Source organism: Monodon monoceros, unplaced genomic scaffold (assembly GCF_005190385.1).
Source record: "Monodon monoceros isolate NGI ecotype Baffin Bay Population unplaced genomic scaffold, NGI_Narwhal_1 Super_Scaffold_7, whole genome shotgun sequence".
In the NCBI taxonomy this organism is placed as follows: Eukaryota; Metazoa; Chordata; class Mammalia; order Artiodactyla; family Monodontidae; genus Monodon; species Monodon monoceros.
The window spans coordinates 48,091,895-48,115,069 of record NW_021703784.1 but is presented as its reverse complement, the minus strand read 5'-3'; the positions used below and the strand labels follow the sequence as shown (position 1 = coordinate 48,115,069).

The window sequence follows — 23,175 nt, the reverse complement described above, 5'->3', positions numbered from 1 at the left end:
AGAGAATGCTGAAAGAAGAAGGAAGGGGAAAGGGGGACAAAGAAAGGAGGAAGCAGACAGAGAGGGTAAAAGAAGAGAACTGGGAAAGGATGGGGGACCTGACTTCAAAGAACGAAACAGAAAAATCAGACACAAGGATAAGACACGGAGCTGCAGGGATGAGATCAGGATGGTCTGGGTGGGGGCAAAATGGACAGGTGCTCTAAAAGGTAAGATCAAGGAAGATTAAAACTGGCTATTAGTCTAGGGCATGGACAGCCATGGGGGTGAACAACCAAGATGAAAAAACAAACAAGAACTCAACACAAGAAACATGAATGAGACAGTGATCCTTTGAATTTCCATCTGCCCTGAGAGTGATAACTATTTCTGTACCATACAGATATGACTATGTGAGATCAGGGCCAATGACCCTGGGAAGATAACTGAAGAAAAGCAGTCATCCACGGAGACAGTATAGTAGAAATAGCACCAAACCAGGAGGCAGCAGCCTAAGGATCTCTGAGTGACCTTAGGCAAACCAGTCCTTCTCTCTGGTCTGATGTAAGTATTTCAAAACAAAGCTTTACATCAAATTGGAAGCTGAACTAGAAAGGTATGATTTTAGTAAAATTACACGTATAATGTAATTTACTGTCACATAATATTTCCCGTAAGCTTAGGGAGGGAGTTGAAGTGGGAAGGAATTCTATCAAGAAAGAACCCTTCACCTAGTTTCTCTTCCCTCTTCACATTCATACTCCAGAATTTCCAGAAATTAAAGTAAAATGGACTGTATTAGCTCTGGGAGCTAAGACTGGGGCATCTTTAATTAAGTCCATTCCCTAACAAGAGGGTTCTTTAATTAAAGTATGAACTTAAAAGACTGAGCATCAGACCAACAGAAACTGTTCCACTGCACGTCTGCAAAAGATGTAAATATAAACATTCATAACTTTGCTTACAAATATTGAATCAATTTTCTTCTATTTTGATTTGGCTCAAACACAAGGCTGCCAAGCTTCAAGTTTACAGCTCCAGCTGTTTTGCAGTATAACAAATGCCAAAAAATAAAACAAATCCTTCCCAGTGTCTCCCTCATCATTTTGTTCCCCAATTCCTCATGCCTCAAAAACAGCTGAATCCAATTCATTTTAACTGTCTACTAAATAACAAAACTAAACATAATCCTGTCTATGAAATATGAACTTTGGGGGGAGTTGAGGGACTGGGAGGGGTAAAAAGTAAACAGAAAAGAAAAATAAGGGGTGGTGTGCTTATTGGTAAAAATTACTGTTTAAAAATCAAAGTATTTTTACCCCTAATGACAAGAATTATGCTTTTAAAAACAAAAGCCAGACTCCTATGGTCTCAGGAGTTAGAACATGCAAAAGATAAAAAATATCACGCTGTGAACCGGAAGATCTGGATTCTAATCCTAGCCTTGCCACTAACATGATATGAGATGCTAATAAGTCATTTCATCCCTCTAAGACCTGAGTTTTTTACCTATAAAATGAGAAGAGCGGGCTGAAAAGTCTCTAAGGGAACTTTCAGTCATTAGACAAGGTCAAGGGAACTTCTGACAAAGGGACTGAAAACTTTACATCTCTGCAGTCTTGTCCTCCTGCCAAAAGCAGAAAGGTTACTAATGGTAGGGGGAAGTAAAACCAGTTGGAGTTTCCAATATTACGCCATGGCGGTTGACTGAGCCCAGATGCCTGTCAGCTTGTTACTTTTGATTTCACCAGGCCATGGCTTAGTAAAAAGTCCTATTCTGCCCTTCATTATCATGGGAAAAACCTTGACATTTCCAAAGGTGACTCTCTGCCCTCAAGCTATTTGTGTTAACCAATCTGTCTCTCCAGTTTTCCAGAGAACCACAGACTGTCAGAGCTAGAAGGGGCCTTGGAGATCACAGGGAGGCAGGAAGGCTCGGCGAGGGGGCGGAATTTCCCCAGGCTCACGGGGCAAGAGCTGCGATGAGGGCCCGTGTCTCCACTCTCGAGCCAGTGTTCTCTCCTGGGCACCAGGTTGCCCTGTGCCTTAGACAGAAGAGCTATTCTCAACCTTCCCCATTAGCACTTTATGAAAATGCAAGATGCATGCATGATAAATCCTGAAAAGGATGCCATTCATAATTTTCCAGGAAAACACAGAAGAAGGTCAACCTCAGAATGATTTCCCACCCATTTCTGTGTGAAATCAGGTATATAATCTCTGGCAGTAATTCTCAAAAGGGCAGCCCCAAAGGGAACTTGTACTTAGAACAAACGATAAGGACTCAACCCAGAGGGAACATTTAATTTAGTTCAAATAGTCCTTCACTGTTCTCATTTCATTCCCGTGGAATAGATTAGAAAAATCAGCGTATTTGGTTCTAAACCAAAACGATTTGATCAGTTTTCTGGGAGGAACTGACAGGGCATCAGCAGGGAGCTTGAGGGGTTTAATTTGAATTTGAGTTTTTTACAAGTTAACATTTAGGTTTAACTTGACATCCAGATTCATTTGTTTCCACCTTTGGATTATTATTAACGAGTAATCTTTTTCTTTTTTAATCTGATAAGCTATTTTTGATTCTGCGGACTGAAAGCAAAACCACTCACCCCTTTTACTAAAAGAAGCCATGAGAGGCGTGGGAGGGCTGGTGGAGACCCACTGAGCCGTGCTCCCTGGAAATGGTTCAGAAACTCTAGTCTATACGAACTCTTACGTATAAAATAAATAAGCTGTGAGGATATATTATACAACACTGGGAATCCAGCCAACATCTTATAATAACTATAAATGGAGTCTAACCTTTAAAAATGGTGAATCACTATGTTGTACACCTATAATATAATACTGTACATCAACTATACTTCAATTTTTTTAAAAAGTCAAAAGAAAAGAGAGAGCAAAGGATATTTCACAGAGAAAATAGTGGTCATGTTCACCGTTGCTGAGACTTCAAATAAGATGAAAATTTTTAAATTTTTAATTTTAAATTTTTAAAAAAAACCCTCCAGACTAGGCTATGGAGCTGGTACACTTGCAAAGGGCTCGTTAAGCATTGGCAGCCAAGAGGCTGGCATAGGTACCACTCACCCATCCTGTCAGGATCCCCTAACCCCGAAGGCCAGATGGAAAAACCCGACCCCAGACTTCAGACTTCTTACCTGAGTGAACCGTCGGACTAGGCACGTCTTCCCCACACCAGCATTGCCGATTAAAACAATTTTAAACAGGAAATCATAATCTTCCATACTCATTTACACAGCTGCAAGGCAAACACAGGCACGAGTGAGATGGGCCTGGTCAGACTTGCCCACAGAGCTCAAGCTGCGCCAGCCCGTCTCCTCGGGAACAGCAGGGCTGACTCATTTGAGTAGCAATTTAACACTCCCCTCTGGTGACCCTGCCAGCGAGAGAGGAACACAGGTGTTTGGTCACAGACGGACTTTATTCCTTCCCAGTCACCTCACGCCACAAAGAGCAAATGACACAGAGGCCATTTCACCTGGTAAACTTTATTCTTCCAAGCAGTCAGGTCGCAGGTCTCTCATGTGATAAGGTGTTTTCTTTTAGCATCAAAAGGAGATTGCAAATCTCTGTGCAGACAAGCTGGGGGTGCAAGGAAGCAGAGCAAAGGGGAGCCCATCCAAAGCTGAAAGGTGGTTTATGTACATGCTGTGAGTGCCTTTGGGAGGAAGGGCTAGAAACTGGGAGACTGCACAAAGGGAGGAAGCTTCCAGTCTCCTGCAAGCCCTGGGGGTCTTGGAGTCTTACCAGTGGGAGTTACCGCCATCTTCCCGTCTATCACCACCCCGTTGCTATACACCTCCTGCCAGCCTTGCTGATGCTGCAGTATCTCCCAAGGTGCTGGTCTTTTCATTCCCATAGGCTGTGTACATGGTATTTCCTCCAGCTGGGATGCCCTCCCGCCCACCCTTTCTGTGTTGTGAAGTCAACCCTTTAAGGACCAGTGCAAGCATCTCTTTCTCTCAATTTTTCGCTGATCTTCCCCCAATAAACACGTTGATTGTTCCTCTGTCCTAAAACTTCAACAATTATTTGTTCAAACGTCTGCCTCATCCTTGAGGGAAGGGATGATGTCTTTCAGCTCTATTTTCCTAGCCCATGGGACAGAGTTACACTCAGTAAATATCTTCTCTGTAGAATTAAATAATTAGTCAATGGACCTATGGCTAAAGTGTAGGCCTTAGTTTCTTAATTGTGCTAAAAAGAATACTACCTGCTCTGTCTACTTCAGAGGACTGTGGTGCAGATTTGAAAGAAAAAAAAAAAAAAAACTATACAAAAGAGCCTTGGTTAACCATAAAGCCCTATCCGGGTAAAAACAATTATTGTCTGTTGAGTACCTACTATAGCACTGTGCTAGTCACCATAGGAAATACAGAGATGAGACAGTCTCTGCCCTTGAAACCAACATGAGAAAAGTTAGAAAACAATAACAGGGCTTCCCTGGTGGCGCAGTGGTTAAGAATCCACCTGCCAATGCAGGGAACATGGGTTCCAGCCCTGGTTCGGGAAGATCCCACATGCCGTGAAGCAACTAAGCCGGTGCACCACAACTACTGAGCCTGCGCTCTAAGGCCTGCAAGCCACAACTACTGAGCCCATGTGCCACAACTACTGAAGCCCGGACGCCTGGAGCCCATGCTCTGCAACAAGAGAAGCCACTGCAATGAGAAGCCCGCGCACCACAACGAAGAGTAGCCCCCACTCGCCGCAACTAGAGAGAAAGCCCGCGGGCAGCAACGAAGACTCAACATAGCCAAAAATAAATAAATTAAAAAAATAAATTAAAAAAAACAATAACAAAGTTAAATAAAATTGAGAAAACCAGAAAAAACCTCATTTCATAAGGTGAAGGCAGAACAAGCCCGAGGGACTCTGGAGGAAGAGGAAAAGGATGATCGGCGAGCCCAAGATGGTAAGGGTGCCTGGGAGGCTAGAGCAGCCCGGGGTCACTTCTACCAGCCAGCTGAAGCTCAAAGGGCTGAGGGTTGCAGGGTGGAAGGACGGTAGGGGAGTCCACTGCACTGAGACTTGTGAAGGAGCCAGGGGAGTAGATTCCCTGTGTGCAAAGGTGGTTTCTATGCAGATTCCAATGATCCTTGGAAAGATGACTGACGGCCAAGCCAACGTGCAGGTGGCAGCCCAGGGGGTTCTGTCTCTGTTCACCGGGACTGTGAAGGAAAAATATCTCTCTGTCAAGAATCTGGGTCCACGGCTTCCCTGGTGGTGCAATGGTTGAGAATCTGCCTGCCGATGCAGGGGACACGGGTTCGAGCCCTGGTCTGGGAGGATCCCACATGCCGCGAAGCAACTAGGCGCGTGAGCCACAACTACTGAGCCTGCACGTCTGGAGCCTGTGCTCTGCAATGGGAGAGGCCACAACAGTGAGAGGCCCGTGTACCGCAAAAAAAAAAAAAAAAAGTGAAGGCCCTTCTCCTTTCTATAAGAAATTATTTTAATGCTCCGTTAAATGTTTTTTTAAATAAACTTCTGGGAGAAAAAGTGTCTGGTCTCTTTAGAAATGCAGGCTGCCTGTGGCTAAGGCTGGACTGTAAACTCCAGGTTACTGGCTGTGGTTACTGTTCTGTTTCTAATAGAAAACACATTGCTGGATAAAAAGCTCAAAAGAATCTCTGGAAACTATGCTCTGAGGAAGCCTTTCTGTTTGGGAAGTAATGTAACAGCTCAGGCATCACCAATCACCAAGTGATGAGACAGCATCCAAGGAGGGGGATCCCACTCAGTAGCAGTTAGTTACACGCAGCCCTAAAACTGACAACAAACGTTGCACCTTGTCTGGGGAGCAAACATGTCACAAGATATGCTACTGGCCAAGCACAATTCTAAGAACCGTATATTCTATTATTGTTAATAATAGCTGACACTTAATTCAATGTTTATTATGTGCCAGGTGTTCTTCTACATGTATTCACTCATTTAATCGTATGAGGCAGGGTACTATGATTACCATCCCTAATCATAGCAGAGGAAACAGGCACAAAGAGTTTATCCTGAAGTCATGCAGCTAGTTAGTCTTAGGACCAGGACCCAAAGGCAGATCCATCTGACCCCAGAGTCCTGCTCCTGCTGAAACAGGATGCTGCGGCCCCCTGCCTCGCGGCTGACAGCGTTGCTGTAACTGTCATGAGGGCTGCAGGGTCAGTTGAATGTGCCCTGAGGTGCCTTGGAGCTGCAGTGTTCTGGAACCTCCCTGGTCTAGGAGCAATGCACCCACATTGAAAGGACCACACACTGATTCTAGGTCATTCAAGCACAGCTCCTCATGATGCCCTCCAAGCCCAGGTCTCTTTTAGGAGCTGGACCCAGACTTTTCCTTGAAAACCACATCCACAATTCAGTCACCATTCGTCCCTGTAACCAAGTTATATTTCCAACAGGGAATATAAACAGGAACACTACTCAGATAAACAAGCGAAACCTCAAATATCATCATCACCACAACAGCTCTAAATAAATGGATATGTACAGAAGATTCAAGAAAGGAAAAATAGACGAAGAAAAGAAAAAAATGAGTTTAAAAAAGATAAGGAAGCAAGATGTACTATGAAAAGCTTAAAAGAAAAAAAATTCTAAGCAATGTGATTTTGGCAACATAAACCATTTATCAAAGTGACCTTTTTAAAAAACAAAACAAACTGTATTCACTGCTGTACATCAGAACATTTTTTCCCCTTGCCCTTTTGGGCTCAGGGTAACAGATAAAGTCAAGGCTTCTGGTGAACACAGGGCCAGATCCCTGCCCCGGCTTCTGACCCCCAGCCCCTGCCCAAGAAAATGATACTCGGGGGACTTGTCCTTGTTCAAAAACCGTGTCTCACGCAGGTCCTTTTCTCTTTCAAGGTCTCAACCTTGGTCTATAAATGGAAGGGGTGGGTGAACAGGCGCCAGGGCCCCTCCTAGGACAGCCCTGCCCCAGGACAGCCCCTCCCCCAGGACAGCGTGTGCTGCCCCTTCTCTAACCCAAAGAGGCAGTATGAGAACTGGGTCTGCCAGAGAGCCGTGTAAAGTTTCCTCATCCCTAAAATCGGGATAGTATTAGAACCTACACCATTGAGTTGCTTGAGAGGCAAATCAGGTAATATATGGAAAAGTGATTCATAATCAAATGTATAATAATCAAATGTTTAAAAAAATATAATAATCAAAAAGAATTTTTTCCCTCAACCCTCTGACAAGAGTCACATATACTGATTGCAGAGCACATAGCCAAACAAAAAGGAAAGAAAATCACCTGGGGGAAATCTTTTTCCCTACCCACACCCCACCTGGGGGTAAGTACAGTTAATATTTTGGTATACATCCTTCTAACTTTTTTAATATTCTCACATCTATGCGTTTTTTCACTTATGGATTTTTTAAACAAAAACAATCATAATATTACAAGAAGTTTTTTTGTTTTCTACAGAGTGCTATTTTCCCAAAACCCAGAATCAGAACTCATGGTCTACAAAAAGAATGGACACCCAGAATGCCCATCAGCCTTCACTCAACACTTGCTCCTATGACCCTAAAAACTCAGGAAGGGGGAGGGGGAAGACAGTGACATAACTGAGAAATACTAAATACTATAACCCAATGTTGGAGATTTAAAAGGTTTTAAAAATTTCCACAATGAAGAAAACTGGCTAACTGTTTAATCCAGGATTTACCAAACATGACTTTAACTGAAAAATCTTTTCTTATATTAATACCTTTTAACATCCCTTGCTACTAAGCCTCCACGAAACATTAGTGTCAAATGCTATTTTATAGCATTTGAAATCAGGGCTACCAAGGTAGGGTTGCTAGAGGGAGGGAGGGAAGAAGGAAGGCAGAGGAGACCTAGCTAAATTTCAATTTCAGATAGGAAACAAATAAATTTTAATGTTTGCTCCAAATATTACATGGGACCTATGAATAATTTTTTAGTATATAAGTATGACCCAAATACTTCCTATGACATACTTTTTTTAGGCTGAGCTGGGTCTTCGTTGCGGCACACGGGCTTCTCTAGTTGCGGCGCGCGGGCTCCTCTAGTTGCGGCACGCGGGCTCAGTAGTTGTCGCTTGTGGGCTTAGTTGCAGTATGTGGGATCTTAGTTCCCCAACCAGGGATCGACCCCGGGTCCCCTGCATTGGGAGCGTGGAGTCTTAACCACTGGACTGCCAGGGAAGTCTCTGGGCATTCTATATTTTATCTAGCAACTCCTACCCAGGGAAAATTTGACTCATCAGGTAGAAACAGAGGCCCTAAGCACAACCCCAGCTGTGGAGGAAGATGGGCAGGACATTAGAAACATCAAAAACAACCAAACAAGGAATAAAAAAGGGCAGCAAGTAACATTTGAAGAAAGCATTACTGAGCTGGGGTTCTTCAGAATCTGGGCCAGACTCCAGGGACTGGGTTCAGACTGGCACACAGGGCTGAGCAAGTGAGTCTCTCCCTCCTGGACAATCCCAGGGCACTGTGGACCTTCCTCCAAGTACATATCCACATGTGCTCTGTCTGGTGGAGGGGGCTGTGCCCTACACATCTATTGCTCCTACTGTCTGTCCTTAAAGACAAGGACCATGCTTCAACAAGATACTCGTGTCTGCATACTCCACTGGCTGTGTTCAAGAGGTATAGGATGAATTGGAACTGTTTGATCTGTCTTTTGCTCTAACAAGGTTCTGTCTCAGGAAGCTCATTATTGCTTAATTACTAGAAGGCAATTACTAAACATTACTTTAATCAACTGCCGCAGCTCACTTGCTTTACATCAGCTGCTAATTTCAAGTTACTGTAAGTTAATTATTCTTCTTGGCCAGGGATGGCAAACACCCACCCACCTGTGCCGTGGCTGCTCCTCATTCATCAGGCCATAATCCCCAGCATTTTCATAGGGCCCTTTACAGTTTACCAAATGCTTTCACAGACATGATCTAATCTGGACCTGCCAACAAGAACTGGTTCTTATCATTCATTAGGCAGGTGAGGAAACCAAGGGTTTAGGTGATGATGTGATTCATCCTAAGTCACACACTGGTGAGTTGCAAGGTGACCTCTGTATCCTACGCACCTAGAACTTCTCCCCGTTGCGTGAACACACTGTTTTCCCAGGTTCCTGGGTATTTGGAACATGATTTGAACACTTACTATGTGCCATGAACTGTGCTGTTTCCATATATAATCTTATTTAACTTTTTCAACAACCTCATTAGGTAGGCTAATTTTTAACATCTTTATTGGAGTATAATTGCTTTACAATGGTGTGTTAGTTTCTGCTTTATAACAAAGTGAATCAGCTCTACATATACATATATCCCCATATCTCCTCCTTCTAGGTAGGCTTATTATTCTTATATATAGATAAGGAAACTGAGGTTCAGAGAAGTTAACCTATTTGTTCAAAATTACACAGCTAACGAGTAAAAGTATCAGGATTCAAAATCCAAGTTTTTCTGTGACAAAATTAAGTTGGAACTCTGTGAGAGTTATACTAAAATAAATTCCATGTGGATTAAAGATTTGGATTTTTAAAAATGAAAACATGAAAGTGCTAGAAGAAAGCAGGATATACATAAATATATAAATCTTAAAGTGGGGCAGGCTTTCTAAGAATTGCTCAAAATCAAAGCCATAAAATAAAGATAGTGACCCATTTGACTAATTTTTTTAAAATTCTGCATTGCAAAAGGGTAAAAGATAAACTGACTAAAATACCTGAAATGCATATAACTAAGGGCTAATTTCCTTAAATGCATAAAGAGTTCCTACAAATCAATAAGAAAAAATGAATAACCGAATAGAAAAATAGGGCAAAGGACATGAGCAGATAGTTTACAAGAAGGAAATTAAAATGGTACTTACATTTAAAAAAAAGAAAAGATCAGCCTCACTCATATAGTTTGAGTAAATTCAAACTAAATGATTTACAATTATAAATAATAATTTATAATGAAAACTGTAATCAATTTGTAATCAGAGGCCATTTTTCGTATCAGATTGGCAACGTTCACTCTGTATTGGACAGAGTGTAGAGAAATGGGGCATTGAATACTGCTGGTGGGAGGCAAATCAATGCAACTTCTATGGAGGGCAATACTGAGTTAAAACTAAAAGGGCTATTATAACCCCCCCAACCCAGATATTTCACTCCTAGGAATCAGTCCTACACTTATACTGATACACATGTGCGAAAACACATGGAGTAGGATATTCATTACAACAATGTTTGTAATAGCAAATAAGAAATCAGCCTAAATCCATCAGCAGGAAAATAGTTGTACAGATGGTGAAAACCACGCAGCCCACTATGGATATCTGTAAGATACATTAAGTGAAAGAAGCAAGGTGGAGAATGGTGTGTATAGTATGAAAAGAGGGGCATATAATTATTTATCTGCATATGCATAAAATATCTCCAAAAAATACAAAAGAAAACTAGCAACAGTGTTTGCTTCTGGAGAGGCTGTAGTATGTAGCTCTTTCTGGGAAAGAAGACAACCTCTAACTCTTAATAGACTCTGCCCTTTCATTCAGTCTACAATAGTGCTTAAAAGGCAAGGTAGGGCTTCCCTGGTGGCGCAGTGGTTGAGAGTCCGCCTGCCAATGCAGGGGACATGGGTTCGTGCCCCAGTCCAGGAAGATCCCACATGCTGCGGAGCAGCTGGGCCCGTGAGCCATGGCCGCTGAGCCTGCACATCCGGAGTCTGTGCTCCGCAACGGGAGAGGCCATAACAGTGAGAGGCCCGCATACCGAAAAAAAAAAAATAATAATAAATAAATAAATAAAAAGGCAAGGTAGTTGTCCTAATACAGAGAAAGGGGCCCTTTTAAAAATATGTTTGGGGTGCTCCGTCTCTATTTGTTTTTCTCTTTGTCTGCCCTGCTGCACCCTTTCCTGTGACAGAGATTCAGGAAGGAATGTTCCACCCAAGTTCTGCAGTTGCTTTTTCTAGTTCATGGTATATATTAACACATGTCTCAGAGCAGCAAGACTCGACATGGTAGGCTCATTCTTTCACATCAACTTCCCTTAAAACCAAGTACCCATCGTATGACAGCCAAGTCCAATGGACAGAAAAATAGTCTATTTGTGTCACTAATAAAAACAAAACTCTCGCCCATGTAAATCATGTATTACCACTCAGAAATTACTCTCACTGTACCCTGACACAGAATCTTCCTGAGGAAGCAGGAGAAGCCTGTCCTTTTCTCCCCATTTCACAGAAATGGCATTTGAAAGTAGGAGAGTGACTCGCCTCAGGCCACTCAGCATGCAAGCAACAGAGTCAGAAGAGACACGTGGGTCCCCTGACTCTAAATCAGAGCTGCCGCCAGGACAAATAAAGTCTGCAAATATAAATCCCTACTGGGCGAGGCCATGGGCCTAACCACCAATGGAAGCTGGCATGGACCCATGGATGGGAGGCAGGTCAAAAGCAGCCCTTGGCTTGCTTGCATTGGGAGGGATATTACATCCAATAAAAGGAATCTCGAAGAGAGGAAAAAGAAAAAAAAAAGCAGCCCTTGGAAATAGTTTTTAAGACATGCAAAAAAATAAAGTAGGCCTGAGATCTCCACAACATTATTTTCAAAACCAAGACAATAAAATATTTTACCTTCTTCTTTGTACATATTGTCTTTTATATTTTCCTATTTCCTCGAAATACAAAATGGATTTGGGATACCCGACAAAGAAGAAAAATGCAAAGTAATCCAAGAAACAGCATTTCATCAGAACTTTAACCAAAGCACACGCCCAAATGATCTTGTTTAAGTAAACAATGCTCTTTCACCTTCCACAGTGAGAAGGTGTCACTGCCCTGAGACCAAATGTGTTTTCCCACATATAAGTGAGAGGAGGAGGGAGGGCCACTGCTGAGGACCCACTTGGGCCCCCATTCAGTTCATTCCCCAGGCAGAGCTAATTTGTTTTGTACCACAGCACCTGAGGGCAGGTGCTTGACCAAGAGCCTTGGATGCACTTGGTAGTATTGGCACCTTGATCTCCAGGGGAAAAGGAAGATACCCTTCCCACTCATTAATCCCTTTCCAAGATTGGGAGCCTCAGTCTGCAAAACACGTTTGTTGCACTGATCTAAAAAAGGCCTTCCCCAGACCCAACTTGCTGTTTCCAGCTTCTGCACAAGCCCAGGCCAGGCTCCCTCTATTGTTCTCCTCCAACAATAAACAATACCACCCACAAAGAGCTCCGGGGAGGGGCGGGGGAGGTTTGTCCGTCAGTCCCCCACCCCCCACCATCGTGTTCTCTAAATCGGGGATTGTGTCTAATCTTTCCTCTAAAGAAACTTTGCTGCGCCTGTTTGGCTGCACCGGAAGGGCCTCATTATCAGCATCTTTAGGCTCCTCCCCCAGGGTGAGCGCACAGTGTGGCCCAGCCAGGAGACTAGAGGTCACGCCTGCAGCCCCAAGCACTTCCCTCTGCCTTGGGGACCCAAGGCAGACCAAGCATGGAGGTATCTCCTTCCCTGTCACTCCAGGCTGGACCCTACCCTCAGCTGTTTAAGCTGATTCCCTCCTCACTGGAAGCAGGAGACAAAGGAAAAGGAAAGCAAGTGTCCACGTGCTCTATGACTCAAACGGATGAGGATAAAATGTAGCAATTCTCCCAAGTTTATCTCCCAAGATTGTGCCAGGTCACAGGAGAATGACTATTTGCCTAGAGCTTAGAGGCTTCATACACACCAGCCCATTTCATCCTTGAAACAGCCTTTTGGGTGGGATTTCGTAGTTACTATCAATAAGCTTTTACATCTATAGAGCACCTCAAGTTTGCTAGGTGCTGTCCTGTAAATTATCTTATCTGCATCCTGGCAAATCCTATCTGGAAGATGGGGTAGAAATTCTTCCCCAGCCTGGTCCCCCAACACACACATACACGCGCAAGCACACAGCCTGCCATAAGCCATTTGTTGCCAAGGCCTGCAGATGTGCTGTCAGAAATGTACTTTGAATACCCCTCTCTGCACTACCTTTGTCTCTACCGCACGAACCTGGCTCAGGCCCGTGCCACCTCTCACCCAGCCAGTGATGTCTAAGCAGGTGAAGTATAAAGTGGCACAACTTCCTCACTAGCAAGTTTTCAATATTTATCAAAAGCCTTAACAACATCCACACTCTTTGACCTAGCAATTTTGCTTCAGGGAATTTTCCTAAGGAATGATTCCAAGATGTGCACAAAGGTTTATTCACAGTAGCACACATAGAAAGTTCATTCCAGTATTACTTAGAATAGACCCCCAAAATGGATCGAGGAAAGCCTGTATCCAACAATGGAGAAATGGTTACACTTTTACTGAGCAACATGATATAACACTATGAAATATATACTTGGAAGAAAATACAGTTTTTAATAGATCTTTATTGGAGTATAATTGCTTCACAATACTGTGTTAGGTTCTGTTGTACAACAAAGTGAACCAGCCATATGCATACATATACCCCCATATCCCCTCCCTCTTGAGCCTCCCTCCCACCCTCCCTATCCCACCCCTCTAGGTGGTCACAAAGCACCGAGATGATTTCCCTGTGCTATGTGGCTACTTCCCACTAGCTATCGGTTTTACATTTGGTAGTGTATATATGTACATACCACTCTCTCACTTCTTCCCAGCTTACCCTTCCCCCTCCCCGTGTCCTCAAGTCCATTCTCTAGTAGGTCTGCATCTTTATTCCCCTACTGCCCCTAGGTTCTTCATGACCTTTTTTTTTTTTTCAGATTCCATATATATGTGTTAGCATACAGTATTTGTTTTTCTCTTTCTGACTTACTTCACTCTGTATGACAGACTCTAGGTCCATCCACCTCACTACAAATCACTCAATTTCGTTTCTTTTTATGGCTGAGTAATATTCCATTGTATATATGTGCCACATCTTCTTTATCCATTCATCTGATGATGGACACTTAGGTTGTTTCCATCTCCTGGCTATTGTAAATAGAGCTGCAATGAACATTTTAGTACATGACTCTTTTTGAATTATGGTTTTCTCAGGGTATATGCCCAGTAGTGGGATTACTGGGTCATATGGTAGTTCTATTTTTAGTTTTTTAAGGAACCTCCATACTGTTCTCCATAGTAGCTGTATCAATTTACATTCCCACCAACAGTGCAAGAGGGTTCCCTTTTCTCCACACCCTCTCCAGCATTTATTGTTTGTAGATTTTTTGATGATGGCCATTCTGACTGGTGTGAGGTGATACCTCATTGTAGTTTTGATTTGCATTTCTCTAATGATTAATGATGTTGAGCATTCTTTCATGTGTTTGTTGGCAATCTGTATATCTTCTTTGGAGAAATGTCTGTTTAGGTCTTCTGCCCATTTTTGGATTGGGTTGTTTGTTTTTTAGATATTGAGCTGCATGAGCTACTTGTAAATTTTGGAAATTAATTCTTTGTCAGTTGCTTCGTTTGCAAATATTTTCTTCCATTCTGAGGGTTGTCTTTTGGTCTTGTTTATGGTTTCCTTTGCTGTGCAAAAACTTTTAAGTTTAATTAGGTCCCATTTGTTTATTTTTGTTTTTATTTTCATTACTCTAGGAGGTGGGTCAAAAAAGATCTTGCTGTGGTTTACGTCAAAGAGTGTTTTTCCTATGTTTTCCTCTAAGAGTTTTATAGTGTCTGGCCTTACACTTAGGTCTTTAATCCATTTTGAGTTTATTTTTGTGTATGGTGTTAGGGAGTGTTCTAATTTCATTCTTTTACATGTAGCTGTCCAGTTTTCCCAGCACCACTTATTGAAGAGGCTGTCTTTTCTCCATTGTATGTTCTTACCTCCTTTGTCATAAATTAGGTGACTATATATGCATGGTTTATCTCTGGGTTTTCTATCCTGTACCATTAATGTATATTTCTGTTTTTGTGCCAGTACCATACTGTCTTGATTACTGTAGCTTTGTAGTATAGTTTGAAGTTGGGGAGCCTGATTCCTCCAGCTCCGTTTTACTTTCTCAAGATTTCTTTGGCTATTTGGGGTCTTTTGTGTTTCCATACAAATTGTAAAATTTTTTGTTTTAATTCTGTGAAGAATGCCATTGGTAGTTTGATAGGGATTGCATTGAATCTGTAGATTGCTTTGGGTAGTACAGTCATTTTCAATATTGATTCTTCCAATCCAAGAACATGGTATATTTCTCCATCTGTTTATGTCATCTTTAATTTCTTTAATCAGTGTTTTATAGTCTTCTGAGTACAAGTCTTTCACCTCCTTAGGCAGGTTTATTCCTAGGTATTTTATTCTTTTTGTTGCGATGGTAAATGGGATTGTTTCCTTAATTTCTCTTTTTGTTGTTAGTGTATAGGAATGCCAGAGATTTGTACATTTTGTATCCTGCAACCTTACCAAATTCATTGATTAGTTCTAGTAGTTTTCTGATGGCATCTTTGGGATTTTCTATGTACAGTATCATATCATCTGCAAACAGTGACAGTTTTATTTCTTCTTTTCCAATTTGTATTCTTTTTATTTGTTTTTCTTCTCTGATTGCCATGGCTAGGACTTCCAAAACAATGTTGAATAACAGTGGCGAGAGTGGACATCCTTGTCTTGTTCCTGATCTTAGTGGAAATGCTTTCAGTTAGAAAATACATTTTAAAAATGCTTAGTCTAGGTGGTGGGATTATAGATTTTCTTCTTTATATATTTATATCTTTTCTAAATTTTCATCAATAAACATGACTCCTTTAGAAACAATACACTTTATTAAAATACACGGACTCAATACTGGTGAGTGAAACAGGAGACAGGTACACACAAACCCAGCTAGTGTCCATCCACATTTTCAACTGGCTCTTCTAGAAAGCAGCATCTTCCTTGGTACAGACCAAAATCCATAACAGAGTTCAAACCTTCCATGCCCAGAGCTCACTACTGGGAATTTGCTTTAAGAAAAGAACTGAACAAACTCAAAAAGCAACATGATCAAAAATTCTCATTACATCTTATCTAAAAGAACTGGAAACAATCCAAATGTCCAACTTGGGATAGTTCTCTATGGAACATCAACACTATGGAATGCAGGGCAGCCATAATCATGCCAGTTATGAAAACTATGTAGAAATATGAAATAATGTTGAAAATAGGCTGTAAAATTAAAAGAAGACACAAAGCTGCATTTGTCAGAACTGCAGCTATAAAAAATAAGCATGTATGTGAACAAGGGCATTTCAAAAGCAAGAACATATACTGTGTTTGGATTATGAGATCACAGGGAGCTTTTTGTTTTTTAAGTTTCATTCCCCCCCCACACCAGCTTTTTAAACAAGCTTTTAACATTTTGCATGTACCACAGACACATTTTTTTAAAACGTAGAGAACGTAGAAAAAGGGAAAATGAATTACCAAAAGGAACACAATCACTGCCAGCATTTTGATGTGTTCTTCCCTGTCTCTTTTTCCTGTGCACTAGATGGTTTGGTTTGGTTTTGATCACTGGAATCATGACAACATTTTCTTTAAAGTAGTCACAAAATCATTTCAATTTTTAAAAACTGGAGAACGTAACATAAGACCTGTAGGAACATACAGCGACGGGTTTTTTGAAATACTATCAAGAGAAATGACCTCATACAATGTCTGACTGTAAGCAAAGAACAGCAATATCGCACCATTGTGACAGAACAGATGGAATGATCAAAGTTCCTAACACCTGCGGAAGACTCGCAGGCCAGTATCAGTAACCATAAGTGGGGAGCATGGAGAGTGCTGTGCTACTAAAGCTGACATCATTGGAAATTAGAAGGAATTTTCTCAGACTTGGAAAAGATAATAGATATGACAATGGACTAAGTTTTCAGATCAGAAAAAGCTTGAAGGAATCAAATCCAATTGGTCAGCTGACCCAGAATAGTTAACCTCCTTGATATCTACTGATATCCAAGCCAGCATGGACCCCTCCAGCGAGAGAAACAGCAACAGGGAAAATCACTATGTAAGCAATGCCTGGGCTCTGCTGCCCATTGAATGTGGTCCCTGGAGAGAGTGAGGGGAGGCTGAGTATGCTGTCGTCACGGAGGGGCTCGGTTTCTGCAGGAGTGTGACACTTTGGGGTTTTTCAAACAACTGACAAAGGATTAATCTCCAAAATATACAAGCCGCTCATGCAGCTCCATATCAATAAAACAAACAACCCAATCCCAAAATGGGTGGAAGACCTAAATAGACATTTCTCCAAAGAAGAGATACAGATTGCCAACAAACACATGAAAGGATGCTCAGCATCACTAATCATTAACAGAAATGCAAATCAAAACCACAATGAGATATCACCTCACACCGGTCAGAATGGCCATCATCAAAAAAACTACAAACAATAAATGCTGGAGAGGGTGTGGAGAAAAGGGAACCTCTTGCACTGTTGCTGGGAATGTAAATTGATATAGCCACTATGGAGAACAGTATGGAGGTTCCTTAAAAAACTAAAAATAGAACTACCATATGACCCAGCAATCCCACTACTGGCATATACCCTGAGAAAACCATAAGTCAAAAAGATACATGCACCCCAATGTTCATTGTAGCACTATTTACAATAGCCAGGTCATAGAAGCAACCTAAATGCCCATCAACAGACAAATGTATAAAGAAGATATGGTACCTATACACAATGGAATATTACTCAGCCATAAAAAGGAACAAAATTGGGTCATTTGTAGAGATGTGGATGGACCTAGAGACTGTTATACAGAGTGAAGTAAGTCAGAAAGAGAAAAACAAATATCGTATATTAACACATATATATGGAATCTACAAAAATGGTATAGAGGAACTGGTTTGCAAGGCAGAAAAAAGAGACACAGATGTAGAGAACAAATGTATGGACACCAAGGGGGGAAAGCGGGGATGCAGTGGGGGGGGGTATGAATTGGGAGATTGGTATTGATGTATATACACTACTATAAAATAGATAAGTAATAAGAACCTGCTGTATAAAATAAATAAATAAAATTCAAAAAAAATTCTAGAAATGGCTCAATCTATACATTCTCAGTAAAATTTGATCCATAGTTCAACCAAATTCATGGTAAAATAGTTTTTAATTGTAAGATTTTTAAAAAAGACATGTACCACAATGTTCATTGCAGCACTATTTACAATAGCCAGGACATGGAAGCAACCTAAGTGTCCACCGACAGATGAATGGATAAAGAAGATTTGGCACATATATACAATGGAATATTACTCAGCCATAAAAAGAAACAAAATTGAGCTATTTGTAGTGAGGTGGATGGACCTAGAGTCTGTCATACAGAGTGAAGTAAGTCAGAAAGAGAAAAACAAATACTGTATGCTAACACATATATATGGAATCTGAAAAAAAAAAAATGGTTCTGATGAACCTAGGGGCAGGACAGGAATAAAGACGCAGACATAGAGAATGGACTTGAGGATATGGGGAGGGGGAAAGGTAAGCTGGGACGAAGTGAGAGAGTGGCATGGACATATATACACTACCAAATGTAAAACCGATAGCTAGTGGGAAGCAGCTGCATAGCACAGGGAGTTCAGCTCGGTGCTTTGTGACCACCTAGAGGGGTGGGATAGGGAGGGTGCGAGGGAGGCTCAAGAGGGAGGGGATATGGGGATATATGTATGGCTGATTCACTTTGTTATAAAGCATAAACTAACACACCATTGTAAAGCAATTATACTCCAATAAAGATGTTAAAAAAAAACAAAACAAAACAGGGCCCCTCAATACAAACTGACTATTCATCTCTTACATGCATATCTAGCAAAGCCTCTGCCTTCTGTTGCAAGGTTGGGGGAAAGCTGCTGGGCTGATTGAGACAATGAGATGCCACCACTAACATAACAAACCTTACTCAGATACTCCCCACTTCAAGGAAAAATGTCACGCTGCATTCTTTGCTTTAGAGGCTTTTAGACACTAACCCCTGGACAAGGTGCAGTGTGACTCCACTACATTTCCAAAGAACTAATCTGACCATGTCACTCCCACACTTCAGTCTCCTCAGGGCTCCCAGCTGCCTACACAAGCCCTCTGTGAGAGGAAGGACAGGACCCTGGTGAAGAGGGCAAACGTAGGAGCCAAACTGCCTGAGTCTGAGTCCTGCCTCTGCCCTTCATGAGTTGGTTGACGTTGGGCAAGTTCCCTATCCTCTTGGTGCCTACATTTCTTTATTTGTAAATAGGGATAATAACTGTACCTACCTCATAGGGTTACTGTATGGCTGAAAAGAATTAATACAACAAAGCACAAAGAAGAGAGCCTGGCATACAGGAAGGACCCAATAAATCTTAGGTGTTGCTCTTATTATTGTCACTGTTGGAGAAAGTTCAAATTCCCTAGCAGGGCATACAGAGCCACCCATGACCCAGCCCCTGCTCATATCTCTGGCTTCATTTCTCGTGACCTTTGAGTTACCATCACCATGATGATCACATAGCCATGCCCAGCTCCCAGAGTGTTGCCCCCAAGGCAGGTTCATGCACAACTTTACTCACATGGGGCCATTCTCTCCTTGTTGCTGGCAAGGAACCACATAGCTCTGGAACTTTCCTCCCCTCCCCCCATGTGAATTAGCCGCTCTCTCCTTTACGCCTCCACTGTGTTCTGTGGAGACTCTCTTCATAGATACTTCACTATCCTCATTGGTTTAGGTATCCTGCTTCCCCCACTAGACCTTAAGGACAGAGGCCCTTATGAATTCCTATCTCTATCCCCATTGCCTGGCACTCAGTAGATCCTGAATAAATATAAATGCAAAAGAAATATTGATCAGAACATGCAAAAGCTAGGAATACTTTTCAGAGAACCTAAACACAGGATGAAGAAAGCAAACCCCAAAACACTTTGATCCTAAGGAGAGTTAATTGGCAAAGATCATATAACCAAAGAAAAGAAAATGATAATTTCCCAGGGGAAAGCCAAACCTTGTTATAATGAAGTGTCTCTGTGTGTACTGGAAGAGGGGGAGGGAGAAGTGACATTAATAATGGTTCTAAACTTACTGATGTTGACTAGTCATTGAACAGCACTTTTTAAACCTTTTCTTTAGGGGAAAATAAAAAGCTGATTGGGAAGTATTTTTTAACCTTGTTCAGAGTGCAGGTTATTTCAATATAAAATATTGCAGGGGACCCAGACTGCAAGAAAATGAGAGAATTAATCTTTGCTCAATGTCTATAATGAGCTAGATACTTTAAAAATAATATAGTTTCTATTTATTAAGCGGAAGGTGCCAGACACAGAACCGTTCACTTTAGACGCATTATCAAATTTGATAACGCAAGTCCTCAACAACTCTGAGACATAAGTATTAGCCTCTGCATTCTACAGATGAGATAAACATATTCACTCATTCCATACACTTGTAGTGAGCGCGTACTATGTGCAAGTCACTGACCCACGAGCAGAGGATACAGTGATGAACAGGCAGACAAGTTCCCCCGCCACACACCTTCATAGAGTATACATTCTAGCTAGGCAGAAGAGAGAGCAATGAATGAATGAGGAAATGAGCACATACATAAATAAACAAGGAAAATACCTGATAGTAGCAAGCGCTAATGGGAACATATGTATATATATAACTGATTCATTTTGTTGTAAAGCAGAAACTAACACATTGTAAAGCAATTATACTCCAATAAAGATGTTAAAAAAAGAAAAAAAAAGTAAAGGAAGGGACAGAGTGTACCCAGACAGCAATTTTAGAGCGAGTTGTCACAGAAAGCCTCTCTGAGGCAACTCTATTTAAGATGAGATTTGAAAAAGAAAAGGACAAGCACATGAAGACTGGAAGAGCATTTTAGGCTGAAGGAATAACTATGCAAAGTGCGCTAAAACAAGAATGGACTTGGCATGTGCAAGGAGCCAAAAATAGAACAATGAGGCTGGGTGCATGGTCAAGGAGAAGAGGGCTGAGACTGACATGGGGCAGGTCACATAGAGCTTGGTCAGCCAGGACAAGGAGTTTAGACTTCATTCTGAGTGCAACAGGAGGCCACCTGGAGGGAGAGGGGTGGTTAGGAATGTGACATAAACCAATTAACATTTTTCAAAGATTTCTCTGGTCCCTGCAATGGAGGGTATTTCGGTATAGATACCGGTTGAAGCAGGGCAACTAGTTAGGAGGTTACTGCAAGTAGTCTAGGTGAGAGATGATGTGGCTTGGACTAGGGTGCTGGTAATGAAGATGGAGGGAAGGAGATAAATTTGGGAATGTTTCTGAAGACAGAGAAGACAGAACTTGCTGAAGGATTGGATGATGATGGTGAAGAAAGAAAGAAATCAAAAGTAATGCCAAGACATTTTGGCTTGAGCACTTGAGGGGAATACTAGCACCACTTACTGAGGTGGGGAAGATTGAAAGAAGAACAAGTTTAGGGTAGAGACTAAATCAAGAGTTCTCTTCCGGCCACGTTAAATTTGCAATGTCTCTTAGAGATCTACCTGGACATGAATCTGGAGTTCCAGAAAAAGTTTGAGGATGAAGCTACAGATTTGAGGGTCATTAGCAAATGGATGTTAGGGAAAGCCATTGGATTAGAAGAGGACATCTGTGGAGGGTGAATAAATAGAGAAGAGAAGGGGGCCATTTCAGAACATGGGGCACATCTCCATTTAGAGGCTGAGGAGAGAAGGAGACTTAAGGAGAGACCAGAGTGGTAGGAAGAGACCCAGGAAAGTAGAGTGTCAGAGAAAACAGAGATCTACTTTGTCACATGCTGCTGAGAGAATAAGTAAGACTAAAACAAAGCAGTGGCCTTCGACTTGGCAACATCAAGGTCACTGGCAGACACAGACAGGAATAGTCCCTGTGGAACGATGAGAAGAGATTAGAGTCAGGGGAAGCAGTCAACGCCAAAACAATGGACAACTTTTAGGTTTTACTGAGAAAGGGAACACAGAAACTAGAAGACAGCTAGAGGGGGGGGGTATAAGGTCAACAGAGTTTTAAATTAAATAACAATTTATTTTATAATATTTGAGAGACAAAATTAGAAAACATTTTGGATTGTTTTGGGGGGGGATTGTTTTCAGGTAAGAAATACTAGAGAATGCTTATTTGCTGTTGAGAATTATCCTGTGATGAGGGTAAATTTCATGATGGCAGAGAGAGGGGGCATAATTAGAAGATCAAGGATCTACAAGACTTGGTCTTAACACAGTTAATAATGTGCCCAAGGCAAAAGAAATGGTAGGCAGGGAGATGGGATACTAATCCAGGTCTGTTTTGACTCATACATGCATCCTTTTTCCACCACACCAATGACTGTAATCTAATAGAGTAGCATTTGCAAAAGATCACAACTCCAGGCTCTGAAGATAATCAGAACAGAGTTAGAAGGGATCTCAAGAGAACCTGGGAGAGCTAACACAAACACACCGCTTCTTGTATGTAACCAAGCTCTGTTCATCATACAGAATTCTATTACTGCACCTTCACTCAAATGTCATTCATGAGTGCACATCTAGCTGTAGTCCTACTAGCGGCAGAACCCTCCAACACTGCCCTTTAATGTAAAGAGTGGGTTTGAGGAGGGGAAGGGGACACTGAGATAAATCACAGAGCAGAGTAAGGGGGAACACTGCAGGGAATAAACTCTCTAGTGACTGTAATAAGGTAGTTAAAAATACTTTTAGAAGGTTAGTTGTGTATTTATATTCAGCAAAGTGAAGACGGAAATTATTATATGATCGTTTTGTTTCTTTCCTATTTACATAGCGACCTCAGGAAGCAAGTGACTATGGCTGTGCCAGGATGTGGCCTCTTGTCATCTGTTTCCCATGCCCACTCCTGCTCTACCACATGGGTACAGCATCACCCCTTCAGCCTCATCTTTCTCTCACCTGGTTTCTCACTATCTGTTCTAGTTTACTTCTTCCTTCAGGGCAACATACATGCCATCTCCCCCATGACGTCCTCCCTGGTTTCTCCCTCTCTGAAACTTTATAGCACTAAGTACTAGTACCATGTAAATTTAGCTCTTGCTCACATTAAGCCTTTTTTTTTGTTTTTTTGTGGGGAGGGGAACAGAGAAAGGTTTACTGCAAGGTCCAAGCAAGGAGAACGGGTAGCTCATGCTCAAAAGACTCGAACTCCTTGATCACGTTAAGTCTTAAAACTATTCTCTGAGTCAAATATCAGAATGAGAGTACTTTTCAGTAGGAAATTCCATGCAATTGATGGCCAC

The 23,175-nt window shown here is 41.8% G+C and overlaps 1 protein-coding gene across 2 annotated transcripts in view; it reads right to left on the bottom strand.

Moving 5' to 3' along the window:
• Positions 1 to 23,175, bottom strand: part of RAB30 (RAB30, member RAS oncogene family) — a 77,144-nt gene that overhangs the window by 12,558 nt on the left and 41,411 nt on the right. Inside the window, exon 2 of one of the 2 annotated variants that reach the window (XM_029207592.1) lies at positions 3,141 to 3,241. In XM_029207592.1, coding sequence (XP_029063425.1) covers positions 3,141 to 3,233 — 93 coding nt within the window. In that variant the 5' untranslated portion in view covers positions 3,234 to 3,241. Of the gene's footprint in view, positions 1 to 3,140; positions 3,882 to 23,175 lie in introns of those variants that run through there. The other variant, XM_029207594.1, reaches the window with a different exon arrangement.